The 24104-nt window shown below is 38.5% G+C and overlaps 1 protein-coding gene across 2 annotated transcripts in view; it reads left to right on the forward strand.

The window, feature by feature from the left end:
- The window catches only part of ZRANB3 (zinc finger RANBP2-type containing 3), a 187547-nt gene that overhangs the window by 155503 nt on the left and 7940 nt on the right, over positions 1-24104 (forward strand). The window contains exons 13-17 of one of the 2 annotated variants that reach the window (XM_033111716.1): positions 8897-9266; positions 11914-12108; positions 15646-15737; positions 18325-18465; positions 19619-19761. In XM_033111716.1, the coding sequence (XP_032967607.1) occupies positions 8897-9266; positions 11914-12108; positions 15646-15737; positions 18325-18465; positions 19619-19761 (941 nt within the window). The remainder of the gene's footprint in view (positions 1-8896; positions 9267-11913; positions 12109-15645; positions 15738-18324; positions 18466-19618; positions 19762-24104) is intronic. The other variant, XM_033111717.1, reaches the window with a different exon arrangement.

The following is a 24104-nucleotide window of genomic DNA, read 5'->3' on the forward strand; positions in this document are numbered from 1 at the left end:
CCACGTTTGTCACTCTGTATCCTTTGACTTGTTTACATATGGTAGTAAAGGCGTTTTAGTTCCTGTCCCAATCATCAGTTGTCCATCAGCCATTCAGGAGACCTGCAAAATGTCCCAATCACCTATTGATAACACAGCAATTTTGTTAATTCTTTTAGGAACAGGAGATGAATGACAGGAGGCAACAATGGTTTTCAGCAGAGCTGCCCTTTGATCAAAGTCTATTAAACCCAACATCAGTGTGTTTTATTGTGGTATGTTCTGTGCTGGAGTAGCACCAGGCCTTTAACTGCTTCATTGGTGTTTTGTTTTTTTTTTTTTTTTGAGTTTTACTAGCTTTCCTTTTCCTCTCCTTCAGTTCTGATAACTGACTTTTAAGCCTATCATCATGGCCAGGGGATTTGTCTCCAAAGAGCAGTAGTTTCACCATGCTGCAAAGCAGAGCAAATACGTGTATATTGGATCCCTGAGCCTTTCGGATAAAAATACACATTTTGCCACGTTAAGCATTTTGCAGTTTTTATTCCCAGTACTTTTCACCAAGAGCACTATTTTTTTCTTTTGTTTTTCAAAAACAATATTGAACAGAAGACAGGAACACAATAACAATGTCAGCATTATAACTAAAGAGGAATATGTTCTTCCATTTTCCATATAGCTTATGAGATGGGCATGTTGACTTAACTGTATTTTCCCTAAAGCCTTCTGATTAAAATTACTGTAAGCTTAAATCACTTCTCCTATTTACATTTAAATCTCTTAGTTATCACACCTTAAATGGGTCACCTAATATAGTTATTCCTTTATAAGGACAGTCATGATGAGTTACGACATTTGTCAATAATTTGTTATTATGTCTCTTCTAAAGGCAAGAATATAGTTACAAAAAATAAAAGACTTTTAACTTAATCTTGCTATTAAGTAACTAAGGAAACTGGGCCATAAAAACATTTTGTCCTGCTTATCTTCAACACTGAGAAATGCAGTAACATTAAATAAGTCGGTAATTTTTCAAATGGAGACCTGCCAGAATAGTGTGGGTGCTAAATATTTAACGATCAGTATGGCTGTTATAAGTTGGGGATTCTGGTCTCTTTGGGGGAGACTGATAAAGCTTGTTCCTGCAGGAAGTCATGTCAGTGATAAATCTAATATTTTTCAAAAATGTGTTTATTGGGGAGCATTTTATTTACAATTATTTCTTATACCTTTTGTTTCTCAGATACTATAATTAGTGGATCCACACTCACTTTAAACAATTAATTTTAAAAAGACCAACAGAAAAGCACTTTGAAGCATCTTACAGATATAGGAACTTTGCATTCAGGTTTAGTATCAATATCTATAAATCTTGTTAAAGGTCACTTCTTTCTTTTGTTAAGCAGACATGTCCCAAACACCTGCTGAAATCTCCATGAGGAGCTAGTAGTGACAGGTCTGTGTCTCAAAACATCAAGGATAGTGTGTTTTGTGTTAGGCTGAGCTGCGTGACATGACACCTTTGAGTCCTGCCGGCGCGGTAATATTCCTAGAGTTCCCTAGCTATTACAATCCATGCTCTTTCCTCTACTCACCTCAGCAGTAGTTTCCCTCTTGGGCTGTGTGAGAACTCCCCTGGCATGTGCTATCTTATGAGAAGCTGTTCAGAGCCCAGTTAGTGATAGACAAAGGAGCTAAGCGAACATGTTTCATGCTCACACAGAAGTTACTCTTTTTTGGTATTTTTCCGGTTTTTTAAAATTATTGGAGAGAAACTAAAGGGATCCTCATTAAGTATTTAAGAGAATTTATGTATTTGTTGCCCCTTAAAAAGAGTTAGTTCACCCACCCATGTGTACATTCACATATGAGCCCTCAATTTCTCTTCACCTCTAAAAAATTAAGGAAAGAAATAGAGCTACTCAAACCCCATGTGCATCTTCAGATAATTTATTCTAATCCAGTGGCTCTTAATGTCTGTTGGGTCCTGAATCCCTTTGAGTCTATGGAGAGAGTAAAGACCTGCTATCCAAAAATGCACATACAATACAGACAACATTTTGTAGACAATTTTAGGGGTTTTTCAGGCTCACAGAAGGCCATCCAAAGTCTTGTGAGAGGCCCATGAAGGAGACTCGACTTCGTGTGGTGAGCACATAATGCAGTATACAGATAATGTATTATGGAATTGTGCTCTTGAAACTTAAGAACTAGTATTCCGATAACCTGTTACTCTTCTCTGATCCCATCCAACACGTATCATCGTTAGAATGTGTCAAAGAGATTTGCTCACCTCTTTTTCTATCAGTCATAATTGCTAAGTGTCAAAGAAACCTCATCAACCAACTTCCTGCCTGATTGCTCAGAGATTGCAATCAGAAAACATAACTGATAATATGGATCAGGTTTCTAATTGATTATCTCTGAGGAAGTCTTTGTTCCCATTATGTCTCACAGTTTCTGGCAGCCCCATGGCCAGGGCACTAATGACATTCATCATTGTCCAATTTAGCCCTCGTAACATTAGCTAAAGTCATTGCTACTGATTAATCTTGCCCTCTGCTTTTGCTAAAATTATACTCTAAGTGTATCCTTTGGTTCCTGAAATGATATAAAATGATTCCCTTTCCATCTACCCACTCCTTCTCTCAATTTTACATGATCAAGTCTCAATTTATTGTTACCCAAGCAGCTGTGATTTCAAAATAGTACCTATACTGATTACTTCCAGGCACTGTATGTAAGCCTATGAAGTGGCAGAGGTATACGTCAATTTCTGATTGCTGTCAGTCACTGTGACCTTTACGCTCAGCCTGCTTCTGGACTTAATGAGAATTTTTTCAATGCTAGTTTTTAAAATTAGTCGTTGTTTAAATAGTAAAAGTAGTTCCTTTAAAAATAGCTTAATTAAAGAGGTCAACTATAAAAGCTGATATTGTAAGGCCCTCTGAATTTTGGGGAACGATTGCTTAGGTTTTTGTTTTGTATTATTGGGAGGGTTGCTTTTTTATAAGTAAATCTGAAACAATTTTGTTTTATTTTCTAAGGGAGAGATGGAAAGAGTAAAATATTTTTAAAAAAACAAATTCTTTAAAATGTAGAGTGGGGCAAAAGATTCTGATATTATTGAAACATTATTCAGTGTAAGCAACAATGGCCTGTTACTGTATATTGTAATCATTTTATTTTTCGTATTTTATATTTTTTATATTTATTTATTTAGCTGTTTTATTTGCTCCTCTTTAAAAATGTCTTAAAAGTATATCTAGGTAACCACCGTATTGTTGTCTATGTCCATGAGTTTGTTTGCTTTGTTCATTATTTTGTTGTTTTCTGTTTTATATACCACATGAGTGAAATCATAAGGTTCTTGTCCTTTTCCATCTGATTTATTTCACTTAGCATGATAATCCCGAGATCCATCCATGTTGTTGCAAATGGCAATATTTCATCTTTGTTATGGTTGAGTAGTATTCCATTGTATATATGTACATCTTCTTTATCCAGTCATCCTTTGAAGGACGCTTAGGTAGTGACCAGAGGGAAAGTGTGATGGGGGAGGATGAAGAGGGTAAAGGGGGTCAAATATATGGTGACTGAAGGAGACTCGACTTCGTGTGGTGAGCACATAATGCAGTATACAGATGATGTATTATGGAATTGTGCTCTTGAAACTTAAATAATGTTCATCAATGTTACCCCAATAAATTTAATTTTTAGAAAGTACCTAGGAAGAAAACCATTGAGGGGGGGGGTAAGGCAGTAAATTGTAAACAAGCACAGTAAGTGAAGACTCTTTAATTAATAGTGAAATCGTTAGCACATTTCTTCTGATCACCTCCCAGGTCACGGGTAGCCAGCATTGTACCCTCCAGGCAGAGGACTGGAGGACCCCTTTGTGTAGAAACTGACTGGACCAAGAAAAGATGATGGAGACTGAAAGGGATCCCCTGACAAACTAATGACCTTCAGTGAAGATCCATCCCCACATGGAATGTCCAATAGTATTTTAATTCTTAAATATGAATGGACAGCAAAGGCCACTGGGCAAGGAGGAAAGTCTATCACATGAAAAGCAGAGAACAAAACGAACATGTAAGCCAAGAAAGGGATACAAAAGAAGCAGAGACAATGTAATGAGCTAAAGAAAACTTTAAAAAATAAAAATTAAAAAACCAAAACTATCATTAATATCTACAGAGAAGTAAAGAAAATATTGCACCCATGAACCAAGAACAAGGAAGGAAACATCAGAGCACAAGGAAAAGCCCTCTTGAAATTGAACCTGTATGTCAGAAAATAATAATTCAACACGATGGAAAGGTAGAAATCACACAGAAAGTAGAACAAATAGAGATGGGAAAATGTGAGAAAAGTAAAGGAAATCAACTAATTGGTTCTGAAGATTTTTGCATAATAGGAGTTCCAAAAATTAGGAAAACAGAGGAAGAAAAAGTAATTAAGAAAATTTCCCAGAACTGAAGGACGTAAGTTTTTCTGATGGAAAGTGCTGACTGAGTACAGAGTATAATGAATAGAAAACCTAAATACACACACACTAAAGCAACTGCTCTCCTGAATTTTCTACCTTTCTTACTGTTCCTTTTGTGTTTCCTTCCTGGTTATCTCTTCCTCATTCCACTCTTAATGTTGTTCCTCTGCTTTCTGTCCTTGACTTTCACCTTATGTCCTCCTCTCTCCATGTGTCATGAAATCCAGTCCTATAATTTAAACTGCCTCTATATGTCAGTGGTTCCCAGATGAGCAAATCCAGTTGTCTCTTTCTCTTGAATTCCTAACCTGCTTTCTGTAACTAACCCCCTTTCCTGGTACCCACCAGCTTTCACACATGCCTAAATGTGAACTTACTTCCTTATCTCTTCTCTTTTTGCCTTCTAATAAGCCCATTTATTTAATATCTTCCTGTATTCCCTGTTACAGTAACTGAAAATATCATCCCTCCAATGTTACAAGTTATAAATTTAGGAATCTGAGGATCACTTTGGCTCCTTCCGTCTTCCTCATCCCTCACATTTAACCAGGTGTCCTAGCAAATCTGCTTGGTGATAAGCCCCAAGAGTCCTGAGTTCCCAGGTTACCCTCCTCTTGCTTCATTCTTATATATGAAGGGACAACCAAGGTCATTGGACATTTGAGGAGGAAATCTGTAGCGTAAAAAAAGGTGACCAAAAACAAACTAATATGAAAATTGATCCTAAGGATAACTTTCTAAAAACTCGAATTAGTAGCTTTGGATTTGAGATGATATTGCAAATATAAATGAAATCAGAATATCATGAAAAAGGAACAGGGAACAAGAAGGAACTTTTAGACATTAAAAAATATGATTGCCAAAATAAAATAATTCTATAGAAGGGTTAAAAGATAAAATAGAGGAAAACTCCAAGAGTTTAGAGGGTAAAAAGACCAAAAGAAGGAAAATATGAGAATAAAAGACATAAATGTCTAGGTCCTACATTCTGCTAACAGGAATTCCAGAAAGAGAAAAGAGAAAAGGAAGAGAAAGAAGAGGAAACTATCAAAGAATAATAGAAATGTCCACAAGCTAAAGAAAAAGCAATACTATTCAAGATCGAGCTATCCTGGGTGCTGAGCAGAAGGCATATACATTATAGGTGATATAGATAGTAAGTATAAACCATTGTGAAATTTTAGCACACCAGGTATAAAACCTTTTTTCAAAAAGGTCCTGAAAGCCTCTAAAACAAAGAAAAAGTTTGCAGCCTGTGAAAGAACATTGTCCACATCATCAGATGTTGAAAAAATAGGGCAATATCTTTAAAGATTTGAGAACTATGTTCCCAGTGAACCTACGAAGGGTTAGGGTAAAATCGGCTCATTCCAGACATTCCAGGACTTGGAAATTGTGAAATCATCATCCTTTAACTAGAAATAGCTATTAGAATTTGTTCATGTTTGCTGAACATTTGCTAGTATTTTCAAAATCTCACAAGCCCTCTTTGCAGTCCTAGAAAATGTAATAGAACATTTTCTTTAAATGTTTAACTGTCTTTCTTTGTTACTTTTTTAAACACTAAACTCTATTATGTGCTAATCTCTCTGTTTTTCTCCACCTTTTGCTTAGAATTTCCCTTGTGCATTATTTTTAAAAAATCTTGTCTTGTGGTTAATGATTTCATTCTTTATATTTTTATCTAAATTCTGTAACTTCCACAACTAATCAGATAACTTTTTTATAGTATATGAGAATGTATAAATACCAGCCATATGAAATAAAAGTCATACATTATTGAGGGGTGCCTTTCTTTCTATAAATATATGTTTTAACTTTACCAATATGGGAACAGACTAAATCTTCCTCCCTCCTTTCCTCTCTCCCTTGCTTCCTTCCATCCTATTTTTTTTGGGGGGTGGGAGGATTAAAAATTTATGAATATATATATATATATATATATATAGTATATATATAGTATATATAGAATATATATATATAGTAATCATAAAACTTGCCATTTTAGCCATTTTTAAGTATAGAATTCAGTAGTAAAGTCACTTAATATTACATTAACAATGTTGTGCAACCATCACTACTATTTTCAAAAATTTTCATTACCTCAAACAGACTCTATACCATGTAGTAGTAACTTCCCATTTCCCTTTCTCACAGCCCCTGGTAACCACTAATCCTTTCTGTCTCTATGAATTTGCTAAATCTTTCTTTTCTTTTTTTTTTTTTAAACATACATTACCAACATAGTTACAAATTTATTTTCTTTTTTCTTTTTTTAATTTATTGAGGTGACAGTTGTTAGCAAAGTTACATAGATTTCAGGTGTACAATTCTGTAATACGTTATCTATATTTCACACTGTGTGTTCACCAACCAGAGTCAGTTCTCTTTCCATCACCATATATTAGACCCCATTTACCCTCTTCTAGAGCCCCCCTCCCTCCTTAAGCCTTTCTTTATTATGCAGTACTAACAGGGGGAGATTAGATTTATTAAGTAAAATATCTCTTTACAATATATGGTATTTTGCTATCATTTTCTGTAGTATCTGTCCTTGTTATCAATTGCTGCATAACAAATTACCCCAAAACTTAATGTCTTCAAACAACATTAGTCATGTGTTCTTTCTTATGGTTTCTGTGGGTGAGGAATTCAACCAGGGTATAATGGAGGTTACATGTCTTTGCTCCACCATGACTGGGGCCTTTGCTAGAAGACCCCAAGGTTGGGATCCGGAAACATCTGAAGGCTCATTCACTCTCAGGTCAAGCACTTTATACTGGCTGGCACCTGGGGTCCTACTGAGGTTGTCAACTTGAACATCCACACTTGGTTTCTTCATGTGGCGTGGGCTTCCCCACAACATGGTGGCTAGGCTCTAAGGCAAGCATCCCAAGGCATAGAGAGAAAGAGAGAGAGACAGAATGCCAACAGTCAAATGGAAGCCCTGTTACCTTCAACGACCTAGACTCAGAAGTCAGAGCATTCTGTTGATTGAGACAGTTACAAAGGTCCACCCAGGTTTAGGTGAGAAGAACATAGACCCCACCTCTAAATGTAAGTGTGTCAATGTCACATTGTGAGAAGAGCATGTGAAATGGGATCAACATCGGAGTGGCCATCTTTGGAAATGTCGTCTGTTACAATGTGTGTTCACCATGGTATTCAGGCCCAGCAGGACTTGTCTAAAATTAACTCCTTGTCTAACCTTAACTGCTAGCTAAACAGTTGTGGAGATAGGTATCCTACTTTCTCTAATTAGGAGATTGAGATTTACATTGAAAAGAAGATTTTTTAAAAAAAACCATGAGATAATGATGTAGCTGTTCTTAGAAAGGAGAATCATATTTCTTGAAAACAAGCTAATTATTAAAATGTATCTGTTAAAGAAGCTGTTCTAATTAATGTTGAAAATGCTCCCTGGTCAAGAAGAACATTTAAATATGAAAAACATTGTTTATGAACATCGTGTTTATAGTTTGGCATGAAAACATTTCTCTAGATTCTTGATTGCCCTGAAATATGAAGATACACAGTCACCTCCCTGACATACCTCTAGAGCAGATAGTTTATGAATATTTTAATTACATAACTTCTTTTTCTATTTTTGATTAAAGTTTATTGGGCAGACAGTGGTTAGTAAAGTTACATAGGCTTCAGGTGTACAATTCTGTAATACATCATCTATATATCACATTGTGTGTTCACCACCCAGAGTCAGTTCTCCCTCCATCACCATATATTTGATCACATTTACCCTCATTACTACCCCCTGTGCCCCCTTTACCCTCTGGTAACTACTAAACTATTGTTTATGTCTATGAGTTTTTGTTTCTTTATTTTTTTGTCTTGTTCCTTTGTTGCTTTCAGTTTTATATCCCACATATCAGTGAGATCATATGGTTCTCGACTTTTTCTGACTTATTTCGCTTAGCATAATAATCTCAAGATCCATCCATGTTGTCGCAAATGGCACTATTTCATCTTTTCTTATGGCAGAATAGTATTGGCTTGTGTATATATACCACATCATCTTTAGCCAAGCATCTATTGAAGGATAATTACATAACTTCTATAGCCAAGTTACCTAACCTTGCTAGAGCTTTCATGTCCTCATCTGAAATATGGGAAGAGTAATAGTATCTGCCTCACAGAGCTGCCATGAGGATTAAATGAGTTAATATACGTATGTAAAATGCTTGGCACATTGTAAGTGCAGAGTGTCAGACAGAGGAGGTATAGCATGTGTTGGTGGAGTTCTGCATCGGTGTATTTTTGGAGAATCATAGCGGAATTGAATTCATTTCCCAACAAGGTATTCAAAAGACAAAAGGTATGGTTAATAGAAACCGTTCGTTAAGTTCTTTCATTTAGGAAGAACATGTTAGATTGCTTCTTAACTTGATAACTGTTTGTTTTTCCTAGTTTGAAAAAGAAAAACAGCATGATATTCGATCATTCTTTTTACAAAAACCTAAGAAAAGTCCGTTGGTGACCTCCTGTGATGAATCAAAGATATTCCAGGAGAAAAATACTGTAGTGCCTGTGGACCCTGGAAAAAGATCTACAAGAGATACCATAGATTACGAAAACAATTCTGAACCTGAAGCTAAAAGATTGAAGTCCTGCAGTCCCCAGCAGGAGAAACCAGCCTGGCCCAGGCCGACCACGGCTCTGGCCGAGGCATCCAGCCCACCCCTTCCTGGGAAGGGCTGGCAGTGTGGTTTCTGCACCTATGTCAATAACCCGGCGTTACCTTACTGTGAAATGTGTGAGCATCCTCAAGGCAGTGCTGGTGAGTACACAGAGGGGGTCGGCGGTTGTGCCGTCACATAACCTGTGCTTTTAGAGACGACTGCTGTGATCAGGGTTTAGTGTGATTCGTCACTGACTTTAGCTTTTAAGCGAGAGTCAGAACTTCACATAGTGAAGTGAATTTATCCCCTTCTGGAATGTGAAATGCTCCCAGCTCTGTCAAGAATGTATATCCTTCAGCGTCTGTGACATGGCATTAATTTGGCACAAATGGACATTTCTGATTAATGCCAGCAGGATGTGAATTCAGTAGGCAGGAATAGAAGCTCTGTTGCTATGGCAGCAAATATGCCTTATAGTCATAGACCTGCTGTTTTCTTTACTCTGTAGATAATGCTTGTTTTTAAAGAAATTATAGATTATTTTTGTTCAAGTAACAATATAATCCAGTATAGCTTCTTTGCCTACTAAAATATACACTGCGCCATGTTTCTTGCATGACAAATCATAAAAATTCCTCTATAGACCTTCTTTTAAGAGTCAATTTGATATATGTTTTATAAGTTTTATTCTTTTCCAAAACATTTCATTTTAAAAAGTAAAATTCATAAATATATTATAGTTCAGAGTATGTTTTTAAAGCAGAAGATGCCATTTTCTGATGTTTTCTTTTTGAAATGATTATTGTTTTAAGAAAAGAGATTATTAGTATTCCTTTCGTTTCCAATTCTCCAACTTTAGAGACCGTTTTTCACAGTCACTCAAAATGCCAAGGTGACAAGACAGTTTGGGAAACTGGAAGAAGTCATCTGATGTTATGAATTGTAGTAATTGTACACATCTACTTTTCCATCACATGTGAATTCTTCACAGTATTGACATTAACAAGACTCCGCTAAGATACAAGCTCTGATATTGCAGTGCCTGCCTGCCTTGCTTCTCTCTTAGTTTTGATTTGAAAGAAAATGTAATCAGTAGCAGAGTCTTTCCTCTTTCAATTCTGAGTGTTCCTACCAAAACTGACAAGTCTGCCATCTGGGTGGTTATATTTGTAACGTGGACACCTGTTGTCTATGAACTAAATTGGAACCACAAGTTTATTCCATATACTCTCTCACAATTTGCATTATCTCATTCAATTTCCAACTGCTCCAGGCAATAAAAATCAAGTATCTCGTGACTACAAAATGATGTCAGTTCACATTAACTATATAAGTTGCGCGATTTAGCAACAAAAATTATAGTTTAATAGGGTTTTATAGTTTGGTATTTCCTGTTATACCAAGAGCAACAATAAAAGTTTCTAGAACCATGATTTAATAAGCAAACTTTCAAGCAACCTAAAGAAAAACAAAACACCTTTCGTGAATATGAAACAGTCTGATTAAAGAGGAATATACATTCTAAGTAAGAGTGCTATTACTGTATATAAAAGTTATGATTATTAGATTAATATTACTGCTGTTTGAAATAGTGATTTCCAACCTTTATTTGGATGCACTCCAAATGTATTAGAAAGCAGAATTAATTCTAATCCATCTTAATTTTTAAGTCAATGCCTTCCATGTAGCACTTTGAGGAAAGGGTAGAATCAAAAAATGAAAGGAGCAATATTAGGCTATTACAATCCTATAAAAGTTGCTGATGCAGGCTATAATACATTAGGTAAAATTTAGTATAGTGTACCGTGAACACTGATATTTGTCGATATGTAACACTTCTCTTGTGCTTTGTTCTTAACATCTATAGTTTATACTTGACATCTTATAGCTCATATTCCTAGGCTTGTATCTCTCACTTGTATTCAAACAGGATATAGTCAGTGGTCTATGTAACATCTCTACCTGGATGCCTAACCTGTCCAAAATGGAATTCTTGATTCACCACCAACACCCAAATCTTCTCTTCTCCTATCTTCCCTACATCATACTAAAAACCTAGGCAGCATCCTTGAGTCCTTTCTCTCCTCTCACATTTGATCCATCAAGTTCTGCTGGTGTAACCTCCAAAATATATGTTGATTCTAGGCACTTTATTTCTACCTTCCCACTGGAAGCTGCCATTTTCTCTTTCTCAGACCTCAGTAGCCTCCCTGCTGTTCCTCCTTGTGGCTCATCTCTGTACAGCAGCCAGAGTGAGTCATTAAAATCTTAGATCAACACATACTTTTGCCGAAAACCCTCTAGTGGCTTCCGATTACATTTAGAATCGAATCAAGAATCCAGACCCTGGGGCCAGGATTCCTAGATTCATGAACATCTCGGCTCACCTAGGATTCCTCCAAGAGCTTTGCCCTGCTGGCTTTTGCTCCCCGTGCCCCATCCCCTCACTCACAAAACCCTGGCTTATTCTCTTGATCTGAAAAGACCTTATTTATTTGTTTGTTTGTTTCTTTGTTTACCTGTTTCTTATCTATCTCTGCCACTTAGAACAGAATCTCCAGAAAACAGGGACTTACCTGTCTTTTTCTTTGCTTCCCCTCCAGCACTTAGAGTAATACCTGGCGTTTGGTAACTCCCAATAAATGTTTCCCAAGAATGAGCAAACACTGTTGACTTTTATTTTTAGAAGACCTAGCTGTACCTTTTTTTTAAACTTTCCTTTTTAAACTGGGCTTAGAGTAAATAATGACTTTATCTAAATTTATGTGTAAATTATTTGTTTGATTTTTATAATTCTACAACTAGATAGCCTCAGCCACACCCAGGATAAAAACAAAAGTGAGAAAGGTGATTCTCAGAAAGACACTTCCCAAAAAGTGTGGACTACTAGTTCTGAAAAACAAGTCCTTACACCATCAGAACCTGAACCATTGGCTGAGAGCAAGGATGAAACAGCCAAAACTGAGGGGGAAGACGCACTCACAGCCCAGCCAGATGATGGTAAGTCTTGCTCCCATTCCCAGTGTCCAGATAACTAGCTTGCGCTTAGACACATAATACTGTAAGTAGGTCTGTGACGAGTACCTGGTCTGGGTTCCTTGTAGGCCCATTTAGATGAAAAATAATGGCCATTCCTAACCACCTACTTAAACACCAGGTGTCTGGAAGAGCGGAGCTGTTGGCATTCAGACGTCTGACAGAACAGAACCAGTACACAGCAGTACTGCTGCCCACGCCTGGGGCCCAGCCCCATCCAGGCCTGGCCCATTCACACAGTGTGGGGGTGGGTGGTTTGGATATTTGGGACGTTCTTTTGGACGAAATAGTAAGACCGACAGATTATTAACAGCCAATCAGCAGACCATTAATCCTTTACACATGAATTTCTTTTCAATGTCTACAATTAATTGGTATGGTTTAAATTTAAGGTTTGGGTTGTTGTTTTTTTTAAGAAAATGTTTTAAGGAACATAAGACTATATGAATCAAATTTTTTGTTAAGTATATAAATGTTAAAAAAATAAGTTGCACACCTGAGATTAATATAATATTGTATATTAATTATACTTTAATTTTTAAAAAGGCTATGTGAATCATGACTGCACTTGGAGCCAACCATGCAGTGTTTTGGATTTATTTACTTTTTGGTTGATTCCGTTCATTAATTATAGCTGTGATGGTTGGCAAATACCAGCCTGTATGTCACACATCACTATCTTCATGGGCCAGCTGGTAAGAGGTTGCAAGAACTTTGGGGCTGTTTTCTTCCTTACTTAGTTGGTGACCATAGTAACCCACAGAGTGATGCTCTCGTGATAACGTCCCAAACATCATAGGGATGGACTGCTGAAGTTTTTCTTCTAAATTGGTTGCTTTTAAACACAGATAGAATTTGGAGTCGGAGTCATAGCTTTAAAATACAGTGCTCCTTGAAGAATGTCTGAGCTGAGGGCCTCCTTTTTCTTCCCGCAGCCTTCCTTCCCTCTGATTCCTCAAGGTCTTCCCAACGAATGTCTTGGAACAGATCCTGTTTAAGTCTGTTCGTTTTAACGGCCTTTAAGTAGACAGTTCAGACTCAGGTGGGGAGTACGTACATCTGTAGTTTCCTTGTTCCTGCTGTCACAATCCCTTAAGTGCTGATAAAGCTCTTGTAGGAGAGCACACAGTCAGACTTGGAACCAAGAGCTGGCAATTGTCATCAACTGGGTGACGAGTCTCTTTATCTATGGCAAAAATACCGGCTGGTTAGTTGTAAATTAGTCACTCGATCAAGACATACATTAGCTTTACTTACATATACTTTTCAAAAATCATTGCACTTTTAGAAATTCTGTTCCGCCAGTGAAATCTCCGTAGGCCTCATCCACTCCAGACAATGCCGGCATTACCTGTATACCTGTTCTTCCTGTTTTTGACTGCTCAGATCACTGGGCTGAGAACTCCATACAAGCTTCACATCTCCCACTAACGTAGATTTCCATGAAAAACAATAGAATGAAGACAGAGGAGGCACACTATGTTAAAATATTTATTCTACCAGCCTGTGCTCTTTTAGAATTAAAGTGGTGTGTACTATGCTGGAACTGTAGTTCTGGAATTCTTGAAGGACGGCTGTATCTTTAAAAGACGTCATTTGTACTCTCGTACCATTAAATTATACTTCATGGAAACAATGAAGAGAGAAATGTGTTTCCCCGTATAGCTACTACCTACCAAGAATATCAACTGGTTTGGAATTGTTCCTGTGATGCTTTTTATCAAAGAATAACTGCTGATCTTTATGCATTAACGCATTAACTATAGTTCTTCAAATCTGAAGACACAGTGATTATGAGATGCACTTATTTTATGTGCATTAAGAAAGAGGAAAACTCTGCCAATTAAAATAGGAAACAATGTATAATGATAGCCCAGAGCAGGTCATACCTCCCTCTGGTGCTCTGCCATTCATTTTCTCCTGCCTTCAGTGGCTTTGCTTGGCATGTAACAAGCAACCCTTTTGCATATCTTAGTATCCAAATGTAAGACAGCTCCCTTTATGTGCAGGGGTCTCCTTTTCTTAGGTCCCACGAAGCACTTGGTTATTCCTTTGCAAGAATCTAAAAAATATTGTTATTCCCCCAATGATACATATTTGTTTCTTTAATATCAAATTTATGCTCTCCAGCTCTGTATCCAAGTTTGTTTATTTTTATTTATTTTTTTGGTATACATGATAACTTTTCATTTCAATACCAAATCATAGTGAAACATTTTGAAGACATGTTAAAGATAATTGAACTCAACACATGCCGTAACAACAATATACAAACCTCAAGTGTACTGTTGCAGTAACAACAGAACTCGAGTATGACTAAGCTCATGCACGGTCTGGCAACGACAACTACTTCACAACTGCCACCTGGCCAAAAACGATTTTAAAATGCCACAGTTATTAACTATAAGACATGCCAATTTCAGAGATGTTAAAGTGTGGGGATAGTGTACTTTTTTTTTTTTAATTTGTAAAATATGGAAATAACCCACACACCAAGTTTGTAAAGTGACCAGTGTCTTGATTAGAAAAATAAAAATACGATGCCGTTGCCAAGTAGAATGGCAAACAAATCATAGATGTCTAGATTTGGGGGAATACTTTAAAAGGGCACTGACTGAGCCACTGGGGCAGGGGTGAAGAACCCACACTCTGGAACCAGATTACTGGGTTTACATCCTCTTATTAACGGTGTGGCCTTGGGCGAGTTAATATGCCTCACTTTCCTCCTCTGTATAATGCACTACTTAATTTTGAGAGGTGTTAATATATGTACTTAGACCAGTGTCTGGCACAGTGGAAGTACTTGGTAAGTACTTGGTAACTATAATTATTACTTTGAGCTGCGATGATAACCCTATCTTTCCTGCAGAATATATTGGTCAGTGGAACTGAGAAAGGAGTAAATAGATTATCAGAAAAAAACTCGTCCACTCGTTTCCTTTTGTGAATGGGAGGCAACAAGCAATAGGGAATCGGGCAAGTAATGGCCCCGACATAGGTATTTCTGCTGCTGATCAGAACGGTGCTCAGTCAGTCACACCTTAAATCCGCTCTCGCCAAAGTCGAGAGTCTAGGCTCCTTAACTCTTGGTTGCAGGATATTGTCTTTTATACCTAACTTGTATCTTTTCAGCGAATTCTAAATTTGTTTATTTGGGGGGCGGGGGGTTAGCAAAAGTGCAAAGCAGCTGGCACCCATTTAAACCAATGTGCTCTTAGATGCCTCCCATGATAGTTTTATTTCAAGCCCAGACACATGTTCTTTGTCAAGTATGTTGATATACCAGGGGTGCCAAAAAAATGTATACACATGACTTGTATTCATCTTTTGTTATCGGTATGTATTGAGTATTACCATTTTAATACAGTGTTTTCCTTTCGTAAAATGTGTATACATTTTTGGTATTTGGTAGAGCTATTTCATCATTCCAGCCCACAGAAAATTAAAATAAGCTATTCTGGACAGAGCAGCCTTCAGGTTCTCTTTTATCCTCTTTATTAGAACAGTTGGAGAGTTCGGACACGCTGCCAGTGTATGATACCTTAATGTTTTGTGCGAGTAAGAATACTGACCGGATTCATCTCTACACTCAGGTAAGCATCACGCAGGTTCCATAGCTTGACACATGCACAAGGCTGCCTTTATCCATGTCTCAGCAGAGATGTGTAATTTTGTTACCAAGGACTTCAGCATCCAGTTCCTTTTCTCCCTAAGCTAATTCTCACATTCCTACATTAAACCAAAGAGAGGCAAACTGGCATAGACTCCGGGGCCAGAGTGGCTCAGCTCAGATCTGTCACGAACTGTGGAATCTTGGACACCGTACCTAACTGCTCAGTGCCTCAGTTTCTTTAGCTGTAAAATGGGGAGAAGAGTTGTTGCCCAGATAAAATGAGCTAATTCCTGGAAAGCATTTAGCACAGTACTTGATGACTGCTGACTAAATCTGAGCTCCTGCACTGACACTTGTAGTAGCCTCCTGTCCATCACCTTTGTTAAACTTGTGAAGATTTAATGATGAAATTGCTCAGATCCCTGCCAGAGCCCAGGTTAGCGGCGCTCAAACGTTTTAGTGTCAGGACTCTTTGCACTCCTAGGACGTGGTGAGGACGCCAACGAGCTTTTGTATATGTGGGTCTACTGACATTTAGTGTATTTGAAATTAGAATGGAAACACTTAAAACTATTCATTTATTAATTTAAGAGTAGCACTAATGTAAATCTACATATTTATTGCAATCGCATATTTTTATGAAAAATAATTATATTTTCCAAAACGTACAAATAATATTTAGTAAATATTTACATTTTTAGCAGTTTTCTCTAAAGTCTTAATAAAAGACAGTGGGATTCTCAGATCTACCTGTGCATGGAAAACTTCACTGTACAGTCGTGACAGAATGAGAGTGAAAAAGGCAAATAATGTCTTACTGTCATTACAGAAACACTCTGTGGATCCCCTGAAAGAATCTCAGGGACCATGTGAAAATCTTTGGCCTAGGTAAACTAGTGCGATTATTAGAGGAAAAAATTGCTGAGATTATGAATACTTTTGTTTGGTCTCTAGTTTCAGATTTCTAATCTTTATAATAAAACGATATTTGTAACTTTTTAGACACTTGGGCCATCCTTTTGAAAGAATACCTTTTTAAAAATAACGTGTTGGAGCTGCCCAAACTCGGTTACATGTTTTCTACTCCACCAAATATAGATATAAATAGATGGTGTGCCCTGTAATAATTTTCAGTTCTAACGGAAGATAAGAAGAGATTGCTAGAAGATTAAGAGACAGCTAGGATCATGAATACAGAATCCCCAACCAGCCTCCATTACAGGTCTACAGCCTCTGTCACGGGACCACAGCCAAGAGGGGGACACCAAGGAGCCAGGCAGTCACCAGTGCTGCTGTTACGGCTTGGACCCCCACCCCCTACCCCTACTACCACCCCCACCCCCACCTGTGTGGACTTTCTAGACTTGGGACTAGCGCTCTCCTTATCTAGAGGCAGATCAAAGTGCCACAACCCCTCAGCGCCACGGGGAGAGAGCGCCAGGCTGTGCTTCTCAGACCATCACATGAGAGGAACTGACTGGTCTCCAGGGGGGTGTGACAGTCGGGAAGCCCGAGGTCGGACACCAGGCAGGGCACAGCACGGGAATTCGGAAGCCCTTAAACTCTAAACTTTTTATTCTGTGCAGTGAAAGCTCTGTATCCTGAGTCATCTCATTGGTGTTTTTCCCATTGGGTAGAGACAGGAGAAAAACCGCCAACTCCTAGTAGAGGGTAGAGTGTGCCGACTGCCAGGACGTATATAGTAACAGACTCGCTGACCCCTCTCCTGGCTTTGCCACCCAGCCTGTGTCGCATGGGCCACCTCACATTGTCGCATCTCTCCTAATAGTTTCGAGTGCATTTTCATCGCTAGTCTAAATGCTTGCATGTCCCTTTCCCACAAAATATTATTCAGTTAATTTTCTAAACACGAGACACTAAGCAGATGAAGTGTTAGCAGGTCTTTTCACAGCTACTGTAATAGTTGAGATGAAATCTTTCCTTTTTACCTTAGAAGAAGTGAAGTAAAATTTCGAAGTAGAAATTTGGATCAAAGCCCAGTTCACTGCCAAAAAGACCACCCCTTAAAAGGAAGAGCAGTAACAGATATTGAGCATTCTATGTTGTATTAACTGTGTAACTCTAAAGAACCGTCATTTCAGCTAGCATCCAAGTCTAATTCAGAGTTTACAATAACAATTATACGCTTTTCTCTAAACTTTTAATCGACGTATAATTTTTGTGTGTTTTCCAAAGTGACTGTGGGAGCTGAAGTATTTCTTTTTGGCTGAGAGAATTAGAATATGGGTTCAGCTATTGCTACAATAGATTTTCATACGCAGAGATTCTTCTTCCCTTTTATAAGAGAAATACCTCATGTTTAAACCTCGTGTTTAACTGACTACACCCCTCTGCGTGCTATTTTTACCCTTAGCAGTGAATGCACTGGAGGCGTTCAGAGGACGGGGGGAGCCACGGGGCCCCCCTCGTCCACTCAGCGTCCTTTCAAGGGAGCTGGTGTGGGTGGAATCTTGTCCAAAATGTGCCACCTCAGTTTATCTTTTAGGAGACTGGGGATATTATGCCATAATCTAAGTCTTTACTTTAAATAATTACTGTGCCTACAGACAAAATGGATTAATAATGCCTTCCTAATCTATAATCAGGATGGAAACCAGATGAACTGTAATTTCATTCCTTTGGATATAAAATTAGACCTTTGGGAAGATTTACCAGCAAGCTTTCAGCTGAAACAAAATCGCTCCCTGGTAAGGCGAGTCCTGTGAGTTTGTTTTAAATTAAAATTTGTTGAGTAGTTTTAATGACCATTTTGAGTTCAATAAAAGCAGAGTACTTTGTGGCCTGTTGCAGAATCAAATCACTGGTTGCATTTTAATTGGTCCAGGGGGTGCCTATGTATGAATTACCCCGGTGCTAAGAATATATGTGAAATCTGTTTTCTTGGCGAATGTCACACCTAGGCCTGCTGTTTCTGTGGATAGAATCATCCTCACATCATTTAATCTCTCATTCACAAGATTAGCAACTGTGACACTTGTATCTGACAGAATCCCATTTTATCTGTGAAGGTTGTTCTAACAATGACAAAGTCTGAGTGCAGGGATGACTCTGCATTCGCTGTCAGATGCACCAGCACGCCGGGAGGCCTCAGTTCTGACCTGTCGCCGATTTACCTACACAGTTAAGGAGGGTCAGCATGTGCAGGGGCTGACCCAGCGTGCAGTGTACCACTTTCTTCAAGAAAATGGGGATTATGTTCTTTCTGTGTTTGAGTGGACCTCAAACATTGCCCATGGGTTGGCAGCACCTGTCGGAAAGGAAAAGGTAGCTGTGGGTTATTTTCTTTGGTATCATACAATCCTGATTCTCAGATGCCCAGAAAATAGCCAGTTATGTATAATTGACTAATAAGTAAGATGAATGGTACTCTAATAAAAATGTCCCAGGTTTATGGATGGCTATTTTGCTCTGATAACTGAAGTAGCAGGGTACAAGGCGACTCTCGGATGTTGCACTGTCACCATGGCAGGGCTTGCTGTTTCCAAGACCAGTTTTGCCTCAGCCACTGCTTCCAACACCAGGCCCCATTTGATCTCAGTGAACAAACACATCATGGCTGTTGGCCCGTATGTGCCTTAAGGACATGTAGCTGGGTGTCCTGAAATGTGCCTTTCGAGAGTCAGGATTGAACGAGGCCTCAGAAGAACGAACTACAGACAGTTCACAATAAAGATAGGAAAGTTGCATCAAATTGAAGAAAGCCTTAAACTGTGAAACTCAAAAGCCTATTTTGGGGGTATAATAAAATACCAGTTTTCTGATGTTACAAGTAGCCTCACTTTCAAAGGAAGATGACTAGTGAGCTGTGAACACTCTTTTCATTGTCTCATTTTCTGCCAGATTTTGAGGTTTGTTCGAGAATGGAATAGTCTAAGTGCCATGAAACAGAGAATAATCAGGAAAAGTGGGCAGCTGTTCTGCAGCCCGATTCTGGCTTTGGAAGAGGTCACAAAGCTACAAACCAAACCAAACAGTACAAAAAGGTACGAGTTGTCTTTTCTCTTTTTATTTTGTATTTTATTACTTGTCATGGTTGTTTCTGGGGTCTGAGGCATTTTACGTAACTAATAATGAAATCCTGATGAGTTAAGAGAAAATTATACATAAAATGACTGTTTATTTGATAGCAGCATAATTAGATACTTTGTGAAGATGATCAGATCTTCTGGAAGAGATTAGGTGGTCTGGATCTTGCTTGTCATGAGTCTCACTAACCTGGGAGAGGCCAGTGTCACAAGCTGGTGTGACCTGTGCCCTGTCAAGCATGGGACACTTATTAACACCAGCATGACATTTCCCTGTTAGGACAGCAGAACATATCTGTGGCCCTGTTAGCCCTGTGTGCCTGGGGCGTGCCATGCAGGGCAACTGCTTCTATTTGACACAAGTGGTGGGAGCTCAATGTTATCATGTCCGTAGTTGGAAACAAAATAAAAGGAAAGGGTAAGTGTCTCATGTTTGCAACTCTTTTGCCTTTATCATTATAGGTCGCTTTCTTTTTTTTATCTTTATTACTGGGGTGACAATGGCTAGTAAAATTATATAGGTTCCAAGTGTATTGTGTGCTCACCACCCGAGTCAGTTCTCTTCCCATCACCATATATTTGACCCCCTTTCCCCTCTTCTACCATCCGCCTCCCCCCTTACTCTCTGGTAACCACTAAACTGTTGTCTGTGTCTATGAGTGTTTGCTTCTTTTTTGTCTTGTTTGTTGCTTTCAGTTTTATATCCCACATATGAGTAAAGTCATATGGTTCTCGAATTTTTCTGTCTGACTTATTTTGCTTAGCATGATAATCTGAACATCCATCCATGTTGTCGCAAATGGTACTATTTCATCTTACAGCCGAATAGTATTCCATTGTGTATATATACCTCATCTTTATCCAATCACCTATCAAAGGACACTTCGGTTGTTTCCATGTCTTGGCCACCGTGAATAATGCTGCAGTGAACATAGGGGTACATACATCTTTACGGGTAAATGTTTTCAGATTTTTTGAGATACCCAGGAGAGGGATTGCTGGGTCGTATGGTAATTAATTTCTTGAGGAACCTCCACACTGTTTGCCATAGGGGCTGTACTAATTTACATTCCCACCAGCAGTGTATGAGGGTTCCTTTTCTCCACAACCTCTCCAACACTTGTTATTACTTGTCTTGTTGATGATGGCCATTCTAACAGGTGTGAGGTGGGTATCTCATTGTGATTTTGATTTGTATTTCCCTAATAGCTGGTGAAGTTGAGCGTTTTTTCATGTATCTGTTGGCCATTTGTATGTCTTCTTGGGAGAAGTGTCTGTTCAGGTCCTCTACCCATTTTTTAATTGGATTGTTTGTTTTTTTGTTGTTGAGTTGTACAAGTTCTTTATATATTTTGTATGTTAGCTCCTTATCGGAAGGGTTATTTGCATATATCTTCTCCCATTCGGTTGGTTGCCTCTTTGTTTTGTTGATGATTTCTTTTGCTGTCCAGAAGCTTTTTAGTTTGATATTGTCCCGGAATCGCTCCCTATCTTAAGGTCAGCTGATTAGTAACCTTAATTACATCTGCAAAGTCCCTTTCTGGCATTACCTAGATGAGTGATTGCTTGAATACCAGCACAGGAATCCTAGAGAGGTATCTTTAAAATTCTGCCTACCACACAAGTTAAAAGACTATTGTAATAGATCTGGGGGGGGGAGAAAAAAGATGAGGACTCTCATCAAGGCATTAGCAATGGGAGTGGAGGAAAGAGAATGAAAGGTAGATCTATAAGAGAAAGGTAGTGAGAGGGAGGCTCCAGGGAAACTGACTTAGCAAAGCCATGAAAATGAAGCTTGTGGACCTGCAGGGGGCAGCACGCTGAGGAAGCATGCTGATTCTCCCCATTTGCCCACTACATCTCGGTAAATTGGAGTAACTGTCTCTCCCAAAGCAGGTGTGAAGGACGAGGCTGCACAGCAGCAATGATTGGAAGTCTTTGAGGAGCGGTTAGACACCAATGCCATTCGCTCTCACTGTCGTATCACTTTCTAGAGAAACTGAACTAGAGAAGCACCAGTCTTGGAAACACTAGGTTCAGTGGAGATAAAGGGAGAGAGGCATTATACTGGAAACTCACACTCCCAGACCCCTTTCTTTGTTCAGCTTCCAGAATACCAGTAGCCCCCGTTTGACTTCCTAAGCAAGAGATTAGAGGATTCGTCTCTGAAAGACTGGAATGGCCTCAGAATAAAGACACTTAGATACCGATTTTTAGGAATTCCCCAAAAAGCAATGGCTAAATCTCCAACCAGATTATCCTCCACTGACATCCACCAGTTTCACGCCCTGTCCAAGCTCAGAGCTTGCAGTCAGCTTTTGAGGAGCTCACTGTTCAATACGAATGGAAGGCAAGATCACCAGCCATTGTTTCAGTTCCTAAGTGAGCTCCCATTTGTCAGAGGAAAGTCTGATTCCACTGGCACCCTGTTGGGTTTAGGATGCCAAGTACTTATCCTCTAGCCACAGCTGATCTCCAAAGCAGGTCGGCCACCTGGAGTCCAGCAGTGTTTTCATTGGTGTGGTCCACTTTCCAATACATGCTCCTCTTTTCTTGCAAAACTTGCCCTCTTCTACTCCCATCCCCATCCAGCAATTACTTAGTACACACCCTTCTCCCTTCCTAATTTGTCAAAATTGGGATTTAACACAAGCATTTTGAGAGTTGGTATACTTACATGAACTTACTAGCAAATCTCAATGGAAAATTAAATATTGGTAACTGACAACTGTGTTTGAAAAGTTGTCAACCCCTCGATTTGGAGCCGATTGATCTGTTTCTAATGGTTTCCAAAAATCTGTGCTTAAACCTCTTGTAGGAAAGGTTATTTTTAGTTCTTAAATCTCTGAATAGATTTCTCAGCACCTTTTACTGAATTAGGTTTCTAAGCCTTTAAACATTGAATAATACCTAAGGCAAGGCTTAATATCCCTTTGCCCCTCAAAACTAGGAAGCTTTTGAGTTCCACTGAAATATTTCAGTGAAGTGCTTTTGCCAAGGGAATAAAATGGTTGAAGAAAAGGGGGAGGGGAAGTTTAAGAACTAAACGGACAAATTAGAGAATTTAAAAAAAATTCACTGTGATTCTTTATTACTTTAAGAAAGACACATAGTAGAAATGCAAATATATGAAAAAAATCATCACCCTTATTCTTAAGAGGAGAAATGCAAATTTAAAGCTGTAATGAGATGCCTATCACCATTAGCAGAAAAATTTTTAACTGACATACCTCGTGCTAGTGAAGGTACGAGGATAAACAGGTGTTCATTCATTGCTGGTGGACCTATATATTGGTACAAACCCAAAGCAATGTGTCAAAATCTATCCAGATTTAAAGCAGCCAAGACTTTTGACCTGGCCATTCTACTTCCGGGAATTTATTTTACATACCTTTATGATAACATTGATGACATCATTATGGTAACATTGTGATAGCAGAGACTGGAACAACCAAAATGCCCGTTCATCAGAGGCTGGTTAGATATGGTATGCCTAATATATCTAGAATAATGGGGCAACTTGCAACCATTACAAATAGGGCAACTCTATGTGTACAAATGTGGAGAGATGTCTGAGGTGTATGTTTAGCTAAAAGAGCAAGGTGAAGAGTAGTGCTCCCACTTGTTCTAAAAAGTAAACAGAAAAGTGGGCAGTGGCTGCTAATGAGTACGGATTTCCCCTTGTGGCAATGAGTGTGAGCTGGGATGAGGTGCTGCTCACGATGTACAAGCTTGTGAGCACACTGAAAGGCACGGAAGTGTGCATGTTAAAGTGGTGCACGTAACCGTCTGAGTTGTGTGTCAGTAAAAAGAGAGAGAGAAATAAAACATAACACGTACAGAAAAAATTATCTCTAAAAGGATGTGTTAAAACTATCAGCAAAGATAGCTTTGGGGGAGGGAGGGAAGAAGAAGGATGGGAATGGAAGGAGCCTTGTTTTTCACCGTGTGCATTAGTGCGTGCCTTTTGAATTTTGAAATGTGTGCATGTATCACCTAATCAAAAAATTAATAAAATAGTTTATAACAAGAAAATCTGTTCATTATTAAATCTACGTTAACAACAAAAAAGAACGTTTCTAAAATTTTACCTACAATTGCACAATTCCATTGTGATGTAACTTTAATTTTATGGTCAAGTTACCAGATGAAGAAGTACTCAAAAATATGAAGAAATTCATGTTTCAATTAAAAAAAAAAAAAAAAGACTACAATAGGTATAAACTACCAGAGAAACTGGGCCATGCTAATTAGAAGGAATTAATTGGGTAATTGCATTTCAGCTCCTTAAATTCCCCTGT

Source organism: Rhinolophus ferrumequinum, chromosome 8, assembly GCF_004115265.2.
Source record: "Rhinolophus ferrumequinum isolate MPI-CBG mRhiFer1 chromosome 8, mRhiFer1_v1.p, whole genome shotgun sequence".
Classification (NCBI taxonomy): domain Eukaryota; kingdom Metazoa; phylum Chordata; class Mammalia; order Chiroptera; family Rhinolophidae; genus Rhinolophus; species Rhinolophus ferrumequinum.